The sequence below is a fragment of the Aythya ferina genome (assembly GCF_964211825.1).
Source record: "Aythya ferina genome assembly, chromosome: 1".
Taxonomy (NCBI): domain Eukaryota; kingdom Metazoa; phylum Chordata; class Aves; order Anseriformes; family Anatidae; genus Aythya; species Aythya ferina.
Window position 1 is genome coordinate 86,703,155 of NC_140296.1, and position 18,674 is coordinate 86,721,828.

Below are 18,674 nucleotides of genomic sequence, written 5' to 3' on the forward strand. Positions count from 1 at the left end.
CAATTCAACACTTATGAAGCAGATATAACCACAGTCTGATACTACCAGTAAAAAATTTCCTGGCATTGGTGTTTCCTCTACTGTATACATGTTCTCATTTAATTAAAATATAATGAAACCTTTTCTAAATGCTGTTTCAGGTTCCAAGTTCTACCAAGCCCAGTCAGATGCCATCACTTCTTCACCATACATCAGACTATTCAATGTCAGCCCTCCTTTTTAATTAAACAGTAAGAGCCATCTCAACGCAGCTCAGGATGGCTTTCTGACCATTCATTGTATGCAATAGGTCTGCTGACGAGAAAGACGCTAGCTCCCAGAATTTTTATACTCAATTTTCCTTTCCCTCCCTTTTTGGCAGGATAAAGGCTGACACAACCTTGTAAGGATTTCTATCCACTAAACACAGATTAAAAAGCCTCCAAGTCACCAATTATAGTATGTCTACAGTCCTGAAGACAGTAATAAAAGGAAATCCTTTGAATTATCAGTATTTAATTGTGAGTCACCATAATGATGATTTGGTGTACTACATAACAGATGAAACCACTAGTTGGTGCAATCACCCAGCAAAGTCCTAGAATCTCTCTCGCTTAGACTATGCAGTATTTATTCGGATTGGACTAGCAATGGAGCTTCAGGGCTGTGCAAATCACTCTTTTTGTTATTGTTTTATTACCAGCTCAAGCAGGACTAAACTCATGATAAAATTACATCAAAGACAGCCAAAGTAAAATCTGTAGGCCAAATGTATTCCAGTGTGTTAAACTAGAATGTGCTTGGAACACGGGTACTGATATACAGTGTGTGTTTTGCATCCCTTTTAGAAAAAGGCATTGCACACAATGTACAGCAAAATCTGCATTTGCCTGATATCACAGATTACGTGGCATCTAAATGTAGTTTATAATCTCTGCAGAGGTGGACCTTTGCTCCGTAATTACAACAGAAAATTATGGGCTGCCATAATTTAATATATACTGTTCTGACACAGTTTTAAAAATAACTGTGGACATTGAGTGTTGCCCATCAAACACTGGATAAAATGTCAGTGGTGGAGAAGTTTGATCACATTACAAATACTACTTTTCTGAACAATTTCATTTTTGTTATTTATGTCCATTTATTTACATTTGCATTAATTTGTTTCAACACAGCTAACGTAGCTCTTCTGTTTGTATCATCACAGATAAAAAGAAATTAATATGTATACTGTTTACATATTTGCTTCTAGTCAAATTTACAGTGTTTTGTGTAAGATAGTATTACTTCCTTGAAACATTGCCCAAAATAGCAAAGACTTAGGTTTATCACATCCAAAAAAAAAAAAAAAAAAAAAAAAGCCCAAAAGCCTGTCTTTTGAACACACAACAAAGACTAGAAGATAAAAAAAATAAATACTATCCCTCCTTTCCTATGTAAAGAATTGATGATTTTCATGGAGTTACTGTCATTTGCTGACATCTGACATTGTGGCAAATGATATTGTCAAATATGTGACATTATAAAGTAAAGAACACCAGCATTACAATGTCAACATTCCAAAAGAAAACTGCAAAAAGTAAACTTAAAAAAGCAGTCCTAGTCAGCAATAAAAGGAAAAAGATCACTAAAACCCAGGCAACTCAATATTTAAAAAAAAAAAATACAGTATTATTTTTTTGATTGTATAAACTGATTGATTTAAAAGAAAAAACTTTCTTTACTAAACTTTATTATTTGCTCAAAGCAGGCAAAAACAAAAAATATGAGGATTTTTTTGTGTGTGATAATGTGATGCTTTTGTTAAAAAATGAGCTCTCTAGCTCCCTTAAAGAAAAAAAATAATAAAGAAAACGAAAAAAAAAAGGAACACCTCCAAACCATATGATGCAATACCTTTGAGACTTTTGGACTTCAAACATTAGAAACAGTCATAGCATTTAGCAGGAGATAGAAATCCCATGTCTGAAATGAAAAATAATTTTCCACTATTCTGATAATAATAATAAAGGAAATAATTATTAATTCCTTTTAACATAGAAAATTGACAAAGTCTTTCCAATATATTTTACATAATGGAAAATATACATTTATACAATGTATATTTAAATATACATTGGAAAGACTATATATAATATATAAAGTGGAAAACATTCTTTTCTAATGATGTAGCCCTGATGAATCACTGGAAAATTTTTCTACCACTGAGAACATGTCTTCAGTCATAGCTCTTCATAGTTTCAGCATTTACAAGTTTTGGATTTTAAAATGTTTTATACAAAATGTTTACATTTTTTAAGTTGGGATTTAATTCAATTTTGAAAGCAAATGTAATTAAAACTAGATTTTTTTTCCTGTAACACTGTAAATAGGATCACATTAGATACTGTTAAATATGTTGAAGATACTAAAGTAAATCAGTGCTTTCTTTTCCAAAGAACTGCAAATTCTTGACAGAGATCTCACTGTTACATCTTTCAAAAAAAAATATGCTAATGCTTTTCTAATTGTCTAAGATATTAATTAAGTATTTCATATATTGAGACATACTCTCTAATTACCTCACATTTGGCTACTATTGAATTCTTAAATATTCTTCAGAAGGATGTGTTAATATAGATTTTGGAGACAATAGAACAAATTAGTAGGACCTGCAGTCTCATCCTGTGTGGCAGTTCCTTACCTTTCCTTTACATTTTGCTTATTACATTTTTGCAAACAAAGCTGCTTCTTTCTGAAGCCACTGAGACACTGCTCTGTCTCTTTTACTTAAAAAAAGAAAACTCCAGATTGTTACATGCATGCAGAGTTCCATTAACGTCAAAGATTTTTACAAAGACACTAAGAACAAAGACAGATAGTTACATAAAAACAGTGTGATAAAATACGGCTCCCCCAAGAATAAAAAAAAAAAAAAAAAGAAAAAAAGAAAAAAAAGAAAAAGGAGATGCCCCAAACAACACTATTAATAGGACTTATCTTAGTAGGAAAGCAGACAACAGTACTTGAGGTAAGGATTACCTGCTGACAGCCTGTAAGTAAGATTTTGTTTGCTCACACTTCTGGGCAACAGCAACTTTCTTCTAATTCATGACTGGGTAGGCTGAAGGCTAGAGAGGCTGAAGACCACACTTTAGCCATTTTACTACTTGTTTTTTTTCTTTTCAGCTCTATCATCCCAGTCTCCAAGCCTTTTAAGAGTAAGCTGCAGAATGTTAAAGAAGTTTAAATTTTCTTGGCACTATAAATTTGAAGATTTTTTTGATGACCAAACGACGCAAAAAAAAGATACAGAGATACAAAAAAAAACAGAGTCAGACATCGGTTGGCTGGTGCCATAGCAGATCCTTCCCTGGACTGTATGATCCTTTCCTTGGAAGTATGTTCTCTTTCTGATGATGGTATAACACCAAGCTATCTTCATGGTCTCATCACATAATAACAGATAACAATTAGCATGAAATTCCCTTTCCAAAGAATGCTTTCCTTATTCAGAGGTGTGGGAAATATATTTATTTATTTAAATTTTCTGATCCTGGACAAAATTATTAGAGAATGAAATTGTTATTTCCATGTTGCTCTTTCTAAAAGACTTTCTTTTGTCAGCACAGAGTTGCATTCCTCACCAGACTTAGCTTTTGCTGATCATAGGCTCACAGTTACCAGAGAACTCACTTTGTAGTCAGATTTTCCTTATGAGAAATTTGGTCTACCATTCTGCTCTTCTAACTTTTGGGGAGGACAGATGACATATTTTACTAATAGTTACATTTTGGGCAAAATTAAATGCCTTTGTGAGGCACAGCAATCCAGGATGCTGTTCTCCAACTGCTGAATTCTAGAAAAATAAAACTTAGGAGACCATTCCTACCTATTTAAATTACCTATCTAGAATTTACTAGCCAAGTTCCACCTGAATTTCCATGCAACACAAAGTTCAGTAATTATCTAACTCTCTTCACAGGTGTGACCAACACTCGCATAGCCAACAGCACTGAGCTCTCCTAATGTACTTAGCAGCTTCTGGGGTTACCAAAGAAGCTGTGCCTCTTTTATGCAAGAAATGGAGAAATCTCATCTTCAAGCCTCACCGCTCTTTTGGGAGTGCTGCAGTAGACAGTTTAGATATCACCTTTTTTCACTAAAAGATATGATTCTAGTATATAGGGCCTAATAAGTAATACATAACTATAATTCCCCAGTCACTCAGACATTTCTGTGGCATGTTATTTCCTTAAGCATCATCTCTCCCCAGTGTTTCAAAATAACTTTTTACTCCTTAAAACATCAAATAGCTTTTGTAGCAAATCCTACAGCAGCAAATCTGTGCCAAGGAAGTGATTTCAAATATGGCACTCTACCCATTAACATGCTATTGCTTTCAAAGACAACGTTTTATCTTCTTACTATTTATTTATTCTTTAACAACAAGTAGTTTCTCCCATCCTTCGTTTCCATGAAGGCATAGAAGATAGATAAACAAGATAAACAAACATAGCTTCAGCTGTAAAGAAGTGCATCAGGATGATTAATAAAGTTTGCATCTTTATGACACAGAAAGACTATTAACCAGGTTCTTGAAAAGTTCTTGAAATACTTGTAATCCAGCAAATACTAGGGTTCATTCAGTAATTTAGCTCAAAAAAATCAACAGGATAACCAGGCAAACAAACTGTATATAAATAAAGTTCTCTTTCACAGTTTTCTTTTACAATCTGGGTAACTAGAAGTTTTACTACTGTATGATAAATTCCAGATTGTATGAATTTGTATTTTCAAGTGGTAAATTTGAAATGCAAGTGGTATTCAATAGCTCTGAGTGAAAACTACATGGATGGCAGTATGACAGAGACAGCTATTTTAAGCTGCCAAGAACAGTACAGCTGTAATTCACTATGAAGTTTCCATACATTTTGTTGTGAAAGTGATGATGCGTTGATGATGTTGCCATAAAGCCATCAAATACAGCAAATGATTCAATAAAGGCACTTTTATGGAGTTGCACAGAGAGTATCAGATTCTTTTCAGATGGCTTCAAGCACAGCTCCTAACAATCAATTATAAAATATAACTTTTCTTTTTTTTCAAAACCCAACAAAATCACTCTTCTGGAAGACATCATCTACAGACTATCCATACATTTGTGTTTTGGTTTAAAAAACTGTCAAAATAAACTTCAGAAGGAATCATTTAGGCCTCAGTAATGTAATTCTTCATAAATATTCTTCATTGAAATGTTTGCATTTAATGCTACCATTCACATGTTTATTGCAATAGAGCTTTATTGAACTCTCAAGTGATATCTTGAAAGTTCACTACATTTCACACAATTGCTTAAGAAAGGCGCTTGTTACTTTGGCTTATAATCTTGAAAGGAAGATTCTTTGGTTAGTAAGAAATTATTTCTCTATAGAGTTCTATAAATATTCGTCTTCATACCTCCTCTCTATCACTTACACAGCCAGAAACCACAGTACAAAATTGGGATGTAAATTACTAGCAAAGTAAAAACACAGAAAGGTTATTCACTGTTATCTTTGCATGTATGTGAACACAGCAGTAGGAAGGCCTACTATTTAAAGTTTGTTACGTTTCCAAGATCTAGGAAGATCTAACATATCTTTTGTAATTACTTTCTTAATTCTGATTCTAAGACTGTATTTTATTTTATCTTTTTTTAATCTCTTGCTATATTTGTGTATTGACTCATTACTGGCTTTATGTATTCTATACATAGGAACTGATAGAAAATAAAAGGAATTTTCAAATTTACTTACTTTACTGTATTCAAAGATGTCTATAAACTCATTCAGCTTAAGAAACAACATTTTCATCAGCAGTAAAACAAAGCGTTTTGGAGTTGTGATGCATTATGTAGTGAAAATTATTATTGTACAGCATATGGTTCTGTTAGAATAGAATGCTTTATCGAGGACAGTAAAAGAGCAGAGATGTGTCTTGCTTTTTCCCAGGACTTTTTCTCAAGACTAAATATAATTATTAATATAATAATTTAATATAATAATAAGGTACTCTCCAATGTGTAAGTTGCAAACTAGAATAAACAGGGATTTAAATTTAACAATGTGTAAACATTGTACAATCTTTACTTTATTTACCCAAGCTTTTTAAATAGCACAGCTCCTGCAATTTCATACAGATAATGAAGTAAGGGTGGGGAAAAAAAGTTTCAGAGGAAATGAATCAATTTTATGAGCTTCTCCTTAATTTATATTTTTATTTTCTAAAGATTAAAGCTATGAAATATTATGACAATTCTGTTTAAAAATAACCTCCTAATCTTTGACTTTTTTGCAATTCTTCATAGATGTTCTCTATTAAACTTTTTTTACTTGCTTTATTTTGTGTAAAACGTGTACCTTGTTTGTTTTTATAAATGGCAAATCAATTTGTTATTTATCAAAGGCAATAATAGTTTCCAAATGTAATTCAAATTTAAACTTTGAGTATAATAGACGTATTTCTGTAAGCAGTGTGACTTAAGAGTTACCGGTATTAAGCACAAAAGCCAGAACCTTGAGGGTTTTTATTCCAGTTGATGGCATATTGACCTGTCCTGTGACCAAGAGACTCTCAGTATTTGTATCAATTCAGTGATATTGGCCAGATGATTTTTTTTAATACCACCTTAAGAGCAAAAGGTAACAAACAACATATTCATAGGAATTAGATGATATTTTCAGGTTTTCACTTTTCAGAGTGTGAAATACCCTGCTCTAGCATGTGGGTGAGGTGGTCACTAGCTATAGCTGACTGTCAGTTTGTATGAGACACACCAGCGCAGTGCAGCACCATGCTCCCCTTTCTTCTTGGTGTGATCCAATGCATTTGGCACCTGATTTGTGACATTTCAGAAGGCTTCATGTATAAGTGATACACAGATGCAGTGGAGCATGAACGGTACAGTGCTGATGCACAGGTCATGAAACTGGATAAATTTGAATCAGTGCTAATAACTGCTAAGACATAACCATGGTAACCCATTCACGTTCATGGAGAGAGAGAAAAAACACAGGAAATGGGGAACAGTCTGCGAGCAAGATAGGCAGGGAGGACTTGCACTAGGATTCTGGTATTAAGTCCAAGTGAAATGGGAAGGATGCTCTACAAGGCTGTGGGGAAGGTGCAGACCTTAGCAAGCAGAGCAGTTTCTCTGGCCCTGGCTCAGCTCTCCCTGCAAGCAAGATTCCTGGGGAAGGAACAGGGGCATCATCCTGGGCTTTGCTCAGTGTGTGCCAGTCTGCAAGGCAAAGCAACTGCACTAGGTGGGAGCCCTGTACAGCACAGCAGGCTTCAAAAGCACTGTGTTAGAGCGCACACAGCTCTTTTGCTGGAGATAAGGACAGTCCTATATTCAGGAAAGTGCAGCACTGTGAAGGGTGCAACAGAACTACCCCAGCAGCAACTGCAGCAAGAACAAGTGGATCCTGTCTATACAGGTAGTTAGCAGGCCTGTCTCCAACTAAACGGTGTAGTATCCTTCTTCTTCATACAACATAGAGGAAGAAAATAACATGATTAAAATATAAACATTACTAAAGTTCTTTACTTAAAGAAATACTTGGCATGACAATAGTCCACATTTGGCTACATTAAGGAAAACAAACAAACAAACAAAAACACACACACACACACAAAAAAACTTGTTTCACATTATAAAGTCCTATGTTTTTTTTTAATCAAGATCTCTTTAAAATTCAAAAGTAATAAATACCTCTTGAATAGTGCTTAGTACCTACAATTATACAAATATAAACTAAGCATGAAAAAAATCATGAATCTAGTATGCTGCCTCAGAAGACTGGATCAAAATTATTCCTGATCATACTTTGTCTTTCCATTGCAGAAACTGGGACCTATTTCTAACAGTAAGAAATATTTGCTTACTTTTAAACTTTCACAAAAAAAAATAGGATAACATTAGAAGATGCTATACATGTATTTACTGTATAAGATGCAGATTTGCATTAAAGCATATTGACAGTTTCACCATAGAAAATTAACTGCTAATTCAGTTCAAAAAGAATCATGTATGCTTTAAGTTCAAAGACAACTAATTGTTTTGGGAGCATTTATAGACAAAAAAATCTATGAAATCATCATATATCATACATTTACCACACCACAAGCCACAAAATCAAGCCGTAATATAGTTGGGTTACCAAATATTCTAATATTCTTTCATGATTCAGTCTGATAGCTTGCTTTTTCTTTTTTTCTTTGCTATATGAGAAAGACGCATTTAATCTATTTTAGAAAGCAATTTCACTTAAACTGAAGTGCAGTTTTCCAACAGAAGGAAATTTAGCCTAGCATACAATTCTCATGAGGGCTTATAGGAATTATGCTTGCATATAATGTAAAGTCTACAATTCTTATCTTCAGAAGGCTTGCCTCAGAATTAAAAATGAAAACATATACTATAAAATACTGATGGAAGTATGTCATATTGGTTTTGAATGAGAGCTGTAAAGTTAAGGTGTATGTACAAACTGTCTGAACTCAGTTGAGTATGTGATTTTAAAATTAATTTGCATGTTAAACAGAAACGAGGTCTTATGTAATATATAAATATTATCAATTTCTCCTCAAACTTCAAATGAAATTAATATATCTTCTCTCTCTCTGAGTCCTATTAAATTTCAAGGCAGGAAGATAACAGTTATGCAATATTGTTACTTTATATAGTACCTAGTCTAAATAGTTTATGTACATGCTACTACCAACTAGGTAATCCAATTACGCAATATGATTTTGAAACATTATGGAAAATATTAACCCGATGGTTAAAAAAGAAGGAAAAAAAGAGGTCATTAATGTTTCATTCAAAATTATGAGGATAGAGGTGCTTAGCCTGTATCTACACCTTCAAAGTCATGTTTCAGGGAGCAACTCCTGGTCTCCAGACCAAAACATACAGAACAGTTTGCATCCACCAAAAGTGAGCTGTCTGTGTCCACATGCACAGCATTTGACCTGAGTCTTCTCTAGGCTGTACAGAGGACCTCTAGGATGAAAAGAAGACTTTTGTTGTTGTATTTTATTTAGTCCGAATTAATAACCAAGGATATATAACAGCCTGCCACAGAAAGCTGTTTTTTCAGCATGATCCTGAGAGTGTGTTTTTCATCTTATGGTGAACAGCACAAGGACATTCAAGGGTGACAACATTATTTCTCCTAATTCGTCTACCTTACACTGCTTTTGGTTAATTCTGTCAGAACTGAAGAACTGACACAAACCTAGTATGTATCGTCAGGCTTATGCCACCTTAGGCAAGATGAAAGAAGAGGCTGCAACTGTACTGCAGTTGTTGAACTGAAAGCTTCTTACAAGCTCATGGCTATACTCTATGAATTCCTTTTTTATTTTTTTTTCTCCCATCTTATTTTAAGAATAATAGTATTTCATTATCTATGGTGATCACATTCTGTATTTTCTGAAAATTTTCAACTACAAAGACAATCAATATGAAATGTAAGGTGAGAATCTTGAAATCTGTGATCACTGACTTTCACTTGCATAGTGATATGTAGTTTGGGACAATCTCTGTGAGAACTCTCCTAATGGAACTCTCCCATTCATGACAAATGCATAAAATGTCTAAAAAAATGTTAAGCTTATCAAGTATTACAACATCTTTCATATTTCCTGAAACATCACAGGATAGCAGAATCATCACTTACTGCGGTCAGTAATTATTGTTCTGGCCTCTTGATTGCTCGTCTTGTTTTTTAGATTTTGTGCTGCAGTTATTAGTTCATCCAGCTGGGGACGTCTTTGCTCCAGATCCTGTAGTATTGCCTAGTTGCACAGAAATACAAAAAATAAAATAAAGGAAAAAACATGTAGAGCTGTTGAGAAGACCATGTATAGGGGCTTTTTTCCTGAGCCACTTTGATTTAAAGCAGAAAACTCTTTTGCAATTTCACATCTAATGAAGAATTTGGTCTGGACCTTCCATATAATGTCCATGTATTGTTATATAGGTGCAAATATAGCATACATACATATATAATACAAATAAAGTCTATCTTGTAATCACCATTAGAAATGAAGCCTATATAAGTAAATATAAAATGACAACCATTCTTCATTTTTAACCCATCAAGTTAAAATCCAACAGTAAACCTAAACCTATAAATCTATATAAACCTTTTTCTTTGCAAAAAGAAAGGATACTATTCTCTTAGACTATACAATGGATTTTTTTTTTTTTAAAGACATAGGGGTTTACATTGTCATCAGATTAGGCAGGATTTTTCTAGTAACTCATGAAGTCTAATTAATACTGTTTGTTTCTTAACATTTTAAGATTTAATTACTTTCTAGTGGTTTAAAGCCAATATATGACTGTTAACGTTAATTTTTCTGCCCTGACACCTTACCTAGAAGAAAAATAATCACCAGTCACAGTAATTTATGTTGGTCAAGATGTTATATAAAGCTCAGGCAATCTAACTAGTAAATCAGAAGGGGACTTACAGCTACTCACAGAGAAAAAGATTAGCTTCAGAATAATGAACCATAATCTTTATGAGGTAATAAATACTGAAATACAACAGTTTTATACACAAGCAAAATGAGAACTCAAGAAAAGTATGGCATATAAGATTTATGTATATATTAGTTTAACTTACACTGAAGGATTAGGGAAGAGCAAACAAAGAATCAGATCAATAGTTTCCCAGATAAAAATCATCTGAAGTGTGTACTTAAAAGACATGGACCAAATCTAGCAACTTCAAACCCCTGTAATGCAGCTTTGCAGAATTAGGAGTTAGAAGTTTTTTATAGTATTTATTACCAAATTATGACAAAATAATGTTTTGGCCCACAATTCTGAGTCACCAGAACCCAGGAGTATGTTGGCATACTGCTAGCAGGTACAGCAGTATATCAATGTCAAGCTGACAACAAAGGTCACTGGTGGATTTTTATTTTTCAGAGTTCTTGCGTGGATAATGGTTACATAATTTGTTGGTATACTCATCTGTTTACAGACATCTGTTTGGATTGTTTTGTCTAAGTATTTTTTTCTTAAAACACTTTTATTATAAATAATTATACTTTATTTTTAAAGCTGTAATTCACTAATTGCAGTGCATAAAAAAAGACCTGCATCATCTGACCTTAAATCCTAGGTCCTCCAACCTAGATTAGGGTTACATAATTTCACCACGTTGAAGGTGACAAGTAAAGGACTAATATCATTTCCTGTGTGAGGGGATTATCAAAAGAGCATGAGGATATCACTTGCAATAAGTACAGCATGCATCGTCAAGAGCAAGCTACAAGCTCCACAGAATTTCAGTTTTGTTCAGTTATAAAACTCTTCAGAAAAAAAAAAAAAAATTCAAGATACACATCCAGTTATACCCTGTGAAATTCCAGTCTTTAACTTTTGTATCAGAATTTCCTTGAAAGCCTGTTATAACTGACTTTCTAAACTCATACATCCATAGCTTTGGATGGTATTTGTACTTCTATACTGATTGGATTGCATACAGAGACACTCAGTTAATGCAGCAGATTGAGTAATTAAGGAAAGAATTCTCATTAGAAGTCACTCCTTAGTGAAAGTACTTAAGAAAAAGAAATAAAATCTACTGATGCAGTTACTACCTCTAGATATCTATGTGCCCTCAAAACTATATTTTCAAGGAAGACAAGTTAATGAGTGACATGAATTTTACTATAGAAAAAGCAGTCCCATTGCAGCCTAACATCTGCATTATACACATTACCAAAATAGACTGTGCAGAAGGAACATTAAAGTACAACATGCTCAGATAATTGTGTGGTCTCTAAAGTAATACTTCTCTTCTCCTCTTCTTCTCCCACCTTGAAACTGTTTAGAAGAGGAGAAGCAAATTAAATTATTCTAAGGTCTTACACCAACAATGACTCCCAAACTGTTCCCTAAACGTATTTTTTTTTCTTATTTCATAAATTTAATGTAATGATTTATCTGAATTTATCTGATCCAGCCTAAATCTCCAAACAGATTAAATACTATGTTAGCAGCAAAGAAGAAAGCTTTTACTGTATGAAATCTAGAAAGAAACAAAACAATAGGTAAGAATGGCTCAGTAATGATCTTCTCAGTACAAAAATGAGCAACAGGTAAGCGTAAATGCTGTATTGAATGATTTTTTTTTTTTTTTTTTTTTTTTTTTCTAACTCTGCTGCTTTCTTGGGGAGAAAAGTCTCGTCCCTATATGGACTGTGAGGACATCCTTCCCTCTGCCATTTAATGGAAATAAAATTACTGTCTGCCAGATGTACTAATGTGTTTTTTGAAAGGTCAGGAAGGGCATCTTGAAACCTCTATACTATGAAAATATCTGAAGATTCTTGGACCTGTCAAGGAGACAATAATGTACAGCTACAGAGCAGATGCTTTTTTCTCAAGTCTTAGAAAGATTTCTCAGAATAAGGAAAAAACAATGTTCCTCAAATCAATATATTTTTTCTTTGATTCAGTGTCTGCCCAGAATCTTAAACAAGGTACAACTTTTTTGTTGCTAAAGAAACATTAGTTAAAATTGGTGCAATATTAATTGATACAATTTCACCAATTGGTACAATTTCAAAGATTTAATAAATATATATTCCATATGGAACGTAAGTTGCACATACAAATACAAAACCTGGTGGAAACATGGATAGAAGTAGTTGGTGAAATACATGATTCCTGAGCCTCCCTGTGATCCTGTAGCATAAACATGAACAGCAACACTTGAGATCTACTTATCTTTCTTGAAGTATTATCAAAATCAGAAAAATATTTCTTGGCTGGATAAATTAATCATACAAATGGACTTTGTGGGTAACAAGAGAGAAGTGCTTTGATGAACATGCAATAAAAGACCACTAAACACGAGTTTGAGGGAAAAAAAAAAAGGAAAGAAAAAAAAGACAGAGAAAATATATATATGGAGATACCATAAAAACTTTTACAAATTCAGCCAACTATTTAAGATTGTAAAACTGGATCCTCAACTGGAACATAAGTAGAAATCAGTAGAAAATATTGTTACAACAACCACGGGAAGAAAAACTCCTTAATAGTGGCACCCTGGTGGAAGCACAGCAGATGTAACAGACCAGATGCCTCTAATTTGGAATGTCTGCACACTAAATGAAATCTTCTATGCTATTTAGAAATGGGTAATACAAAAATAAAAGTTATTATGAAAGAATTTTCAAAATAAGTTAAGCAGAAATCTATCTAGTCTCCCTCAGGTCACTGAAAGCAACGGTACAAACATCTGGGGAGTCATCAACATAAAAAAGATACTTTTCTTTCATAAATACTTCCATTCTTATAAATATAATTTCCTGTTACTATTATTTACCTGATGTTCTGTAAAAGTACAATAATGTATGCTGTAAAACATTAAAAACCATATTTTAATCAATAATTATGTGTTAAGTGTAGGCCAACAGGAGTAGGTTAACAATGAACAAAGATTAGGGACAACCACAGTTGTAGAAATACAATTTCAAACCACCAAAGAACTTTTATTTTTTTTTTCCATATGAACGCCAAAGCAACAGTGCTTGGTGACACCACAGTAATGGAAAAATGAGGTTTAGTCATCAAACGTGCCTACATTTTGGTAAAAAATGATGCTACTCGCATTCAACAATCTTTCCACTTTTGTGGACAGCAGCTGCTCAAAAGAAAAATCTAATTTTCAGGTTCCTAATTTTTATGATTCCTTTACATGAAACCGGGGTTAAGTTATGGATCAAACTGTTTTAAGTCAGCAACAGAAATAACTTGTATAAAAATTCCAAAAAAAAAAAAAACAACAAAAACTGGAAGACATGAAGAGTGACAAATTAAACATTGAAATGCAAGGCTTGAGATTGAGAATTAAAATATTCTCTACCTTTACAACATATAGCATCCTGCAGCCTGTATATTTATCACTCCAGCCACCTGTACAACATAGGACCTTTAATTTTTTTCTTTTTTTCATCTTTTCTGACTTCAAAAAGCTAATAGCAAATAAGCCCAAGGCTGATGTTGGCTAAAAAGGAGATTTAGAGCAGACCCTCCTGATTAAGAGTAAATTGGAAGCACCACTTTGTCATAAACAACACATGGTGAAGACTAAAACTTCCCAGCTGTTTGTGATGGTTTGATTAGGATCACCACCAACCTTGTTTAATGAGATGAACTAATGGACCACAAAAGCAATTCCTGAGTTGAACAACAAATATGGGAATGGGAACAAGAAAAAGATGCATTTTTCTTCTTATGAACCTAGTCCTTCCTCCAAACTCACAATGTTATTCTTAGAAGAAGCATAATTCCATTAAACAGTTGTTGAGGAAATGGTTTTCTTATCTTTTGAAAAATCATAGAATCTAAATCTTAAGTTTAAGCAAGATGTAGATATGCTACACCTACAATTAATCTACATAATAAAATTGGCTTTGTTAAGTTATTCCACCCAAGCAAAATTTGAATGTTTTCTTGTCACTAAGCAGGAAGGGAGTAAGAGAGAAAGTGATTGTTTACATACTCTCTGCATTAATAAATAAATAAATAAATAAAATTATAGTAATTAAATGCAATGGAGTTCTCTTTTTAAGACAACTTTTGTTTTGGCTATTAGTTGTTTCATGTTTTCCCTTCAAAGCATGCATAATTTTAAGAAAATAAGAAGAGCTAGACTTACTATTCAACAGCATTGCTAGCTGATTGGTACCTGTCAGTGAAATCAAAACATTAACAGATGGGGCACTATGACCTGAGTAATTTATATAGCTAAAGTTTTCATAAGCACTTATTTTTATGCCCACTCCAGAACTGCCTGTGCAGCCCTCCCCACTGGTTTAGTGAGTATATCAAACCATCAGTGCTGTTGTTGGAAAGCCACAAGTGACAACTAATCAGGTGTGTCACTAGAGGCACAAAAAAGCATCGTAGAACTTTTTGTATGATTTTTGTGACAGTAAATCAACAAATTTTGTGGCAATATGAATATCTGAGAAGCTTGTACAACTCGGGAGTTGTACAATGTCTTGTATAACTTATGGATTCTGGTTCATAGCAGGAAGTTATGACAGCAAAAAGTGCAATGTGCTTTTGGCATATGCTAACAAAGCCAAGCAAAATGGAGAGTAATTGATTTAAATCTCCATGCTTTGACCAACAATGTAAGGTGACGGTGATGGCTAGAGCTGAGAGAACTCTCACCCTCTCTCTTCCTCTCCTGTTCACCATCTATAAAAAATTACTTTGGGAGCAGACATTGCCTAGGGGAGAAAAAAAAAAAAAAAAAAAAAAAAAAAAAAAAAAGACAGGACTTTGCCTGAATCTGTTCTAAGACTCTCCTAAACACCACAGCAAAGTAAGATCTCTAAGGAAAGGTGACTGAACTGTAGAAGATAAAAACCAACCAAACAAACAAACAAAAACTTTTAAATCTGAGTTCACAGAGATATCAAGTATCCTGCTCCAGAACTGCAGGAGGCAGATACCCTTCTGCTCATCTACAAATGAGATAGTCAGCAAGGAAAAGTATATGCAGCATGGGTCAAGGTCACAAGGAGTGACCACCAAACTGGGTATCAATACTAGGAAAAACACGGCGCACACACCCCTCCTTTATGCTGGTATCCGAGAAAGAATGAATTTAAACTACAGTAAGAATGCAAGATTTTCCATCTTTATCAAATTCACAATTTCACAAGAAGTTGCAAGAATGCTAGGCTAAAAACAAACAAATAATTAAAATTATTCTTAACAGCTACCAAGGCAACTTATACTACAATATGTGGAGTGATAGAGGACTGTAGCAGAAGTGGCCGAATTAGTGACTTTTCCTGGGTAACTGATAAATGAAGATTAATCCAGAATCTTCAGGAATGCTATGCAGTTTCAGATGTGCTATGTGCTAAACAAGATTCTCAGATAAGATTTTTTTTGGACAGACTGTGCCATTTTTACAATAATGAATTACAAACAATCCTAATTGATGAACACTGGCAGCTATCTCAGATACCATCTATGGGAACACAAGCAGTGAACAGAGGGGTATTACATAAGGAGCATACTGTCTATGCTATTTTGTAAATATGGTGCATGTCCAGGGAGGTAGTCAAACCTTCCTCAGCTTGCTCATTCTAACTGAGATATCTTGATGGACTGCACTAGAGTCCATCCAGGATGGAGAGAAGATCAAGAGGAGAATAGGAAAAAATGACAGCTTAGTATGGTTTGGGAATGAATCACTCTCAGACAATTGGATTTCACTCTATACCCACTGGTGGGAAGGGGGGGGGGGGGGGGGGGGAAGCTAAAGATTAAACTGTAACAAGTGGGAAAATATTTAAAGATTCAGATGCTTAGCTATAATGAGATTCATTCAACTAAAAGAACATGGTGATAAATCATGTGTAAAATCTCAAGACTGAAACAGGATGACAGTTCTAGGAGAAAATCTGAGCAGAAGTGAACTGTGTATGAAATCACAGCCTTTTGTCCCCATACAATGTGGATGTTTGACACTACTTTTATTTGCAATAAAGTATGAGCATTATGTAAAAGAGCATGAGTTTCTCTGTTACTTGATTACCTAAAGAATCAGACAAAACTATTCCAGGGTATCTGATGTCCTTGCAGACAACCACACTCAAAAACTTCATTGATGGGACCCAGTATTAGGAGGTACAGAGAATCCCCAACTTCTATATTAGACAGCAAACAGAAATCTCTCATCACATAGTTACCATTTTTGGAATGTTATTTGCAAAATTTACTATTTTATTTCTCCTATATAACTAACATTTTTCAGAGTAAGGATTTTTCCACTGTGCTTACAAATGTGTGTTACCAAGAAAATGGAGAACAGCTGTTCTGTTTCTCGAAGCTGCAGCTTTTGTTTTTGCTTTACTGGAGTTTGTTTTTTGGATGATGGTGGTAGTGTGAACTCCTTTTATCTGAGATTGATCTGGTGAAAATTGCACTTGTCAATGCACTTCAAAAGTAAAGTAAAATGTTCTTTACCTTGTCACATATTTAAACAGAAAGTATGTTTACCTTGCATACAACAGTGTTGAATACACATAACATTATGTTATGAACAGAGGCAACACAAACAGGTATTTTTAGCTATCCTTTTCATATATATATATGAATATATATATATATATATATGAATATATATATATATTATTTTTTTTAATTAAAAAAACAAACAACTACTATATGTTTGTGGAGAAGAAAAGCTAAGAGCTTGACCAAAGATGGTCCCCAAGTTATCCAATTTTACAGGGAAAAAAATTGCTTGAATCAATATTTTGCTCTCAATAAAACAAAATACAGAGTGACTTTCTACTACTACTATGGAAAACAGAAATCTACTTCCATCTACTATGGAAATTTCTACTCTGGAAATCCATGTTTACTTTTAAATGGAGTTTTCTCCGGGAATAACAAATTAATAACAGTTCATAACAATTAAGAAAAATGAGATAGATTGGCACATCATCATTTGAAAAACAAATCCAAAATCTTTTATATCAATTGGTTCTTAAAATTAACTTAATAGCTCCTGGGTGAGGGTGTTGTGCTGTTCTTATTTACCAGCTTCTGATAAGAAATGGAATAACTTTAGCCCAGATCTAGTAACTTGAATCCTTTTTTTCATTCATATTTAATTATCATTCTAAAAAATGAGAAACACACAAAGTAAAAAACCCAATTTTTATACCTAAACCTTTCTGGCATATTCAGAAAGGTTTTTTTCCTACTGTTATAATTCTTTCAGTCTTTTTGTTTTGCTTTGTTTTTAAATTTTTGTTTGAGGATTATATATTATTTTTTTTGTTGTTCATTCAAATTTTTACTTCTAGCCTTTATTCCCTCATGTTTCAGTAGCTATGTACTTAATTAAGTCCAACAATAATGCAGAAGGTAAAAGTAGAAACCAAAAAAAAGGAAAAATTCTGATGTTCATATTTCATTAACAGTGAAGGAAGGAGGGCAATGTATGCAATGTGGATACTGCAAGTCCAAAAAAATATTTGAAGACTGAGGAGATTATGAAGAGAAAGCAGTGGCGTACTGTAAAATTAGTTATTAAATGGTTGGACTGGGCAAGTCTTCCTTTTATAACTAATTTTAAAGAGATCTCAAGTTCTTAGTTGCCAGCAGGAATTATTGAATTACTAATACCAACTCATCTCGGTAGTGTCACAAAGATCTCAGTCTTTTGAAAATACCATATTTTACACTCAAAAACTACAATTTGCACTTCGTGTCATAAGAAGATAAGGGGTAGGCTGAGAAACAGATTTAAGTGCTGCATACTTGATCACTACATGTAGCTAAAGTAGGAGCTGTGGCTGAGTTAGGTCCCCAAGTTATTTTGCAGTGTGAAAAGCAGGTGGAGAGTAGATGTCTCAGAAGGGAACTCAGCCATGTGTAGGCTGTGTGGAAAGATGCCTAGCCGCTGCGTGACTAGAACGACTACACAAGCACTCCTTTGATCAGTTCTGTGTTGTCTCAGGTGGAGGGTGTCCCGATGAACTCTTTTCTGAGTAGTGCTGCCACTACTAGGCACAAGCTAACACCGACCAGAACTGCCTGGTGTAAGGAACATCTCTGAAAGGTAGGGGGTGAGAAATACACTGAAAGCAGGTGACTC

General features: G+C 33.9%; 1 protein-coding gene across 13 annotated transcripts in view; it reads right to left on the reverse strand.

The window, feature by feature from the left end:
- DMD (dystrophin) overlaps positions 1–18,674 on the reverse strand; it is a 1,246,037-nt gene that overhangs the window by 303,222 nt on the left and 924,141 nt on the right. For 12 of the 13 annotated variants that reach the window (XM_084515490.1, XM_084515483.1, XM_084515486.1 and 9 more), the window contains one exon: positions 9,690–9,807. In XM_084515490.1, the coding sequence (XP_084371616.1) occupies positions 9,690–9,807 (118 nt within the window). Of the gene's footprint in view, positions 1–9,689; positions 9,808–13,904; positions 14,040–18,674 lie in introns of those variants that run through there. The other variant, XM_084515480.1, reaches the window with a different exon arrangement.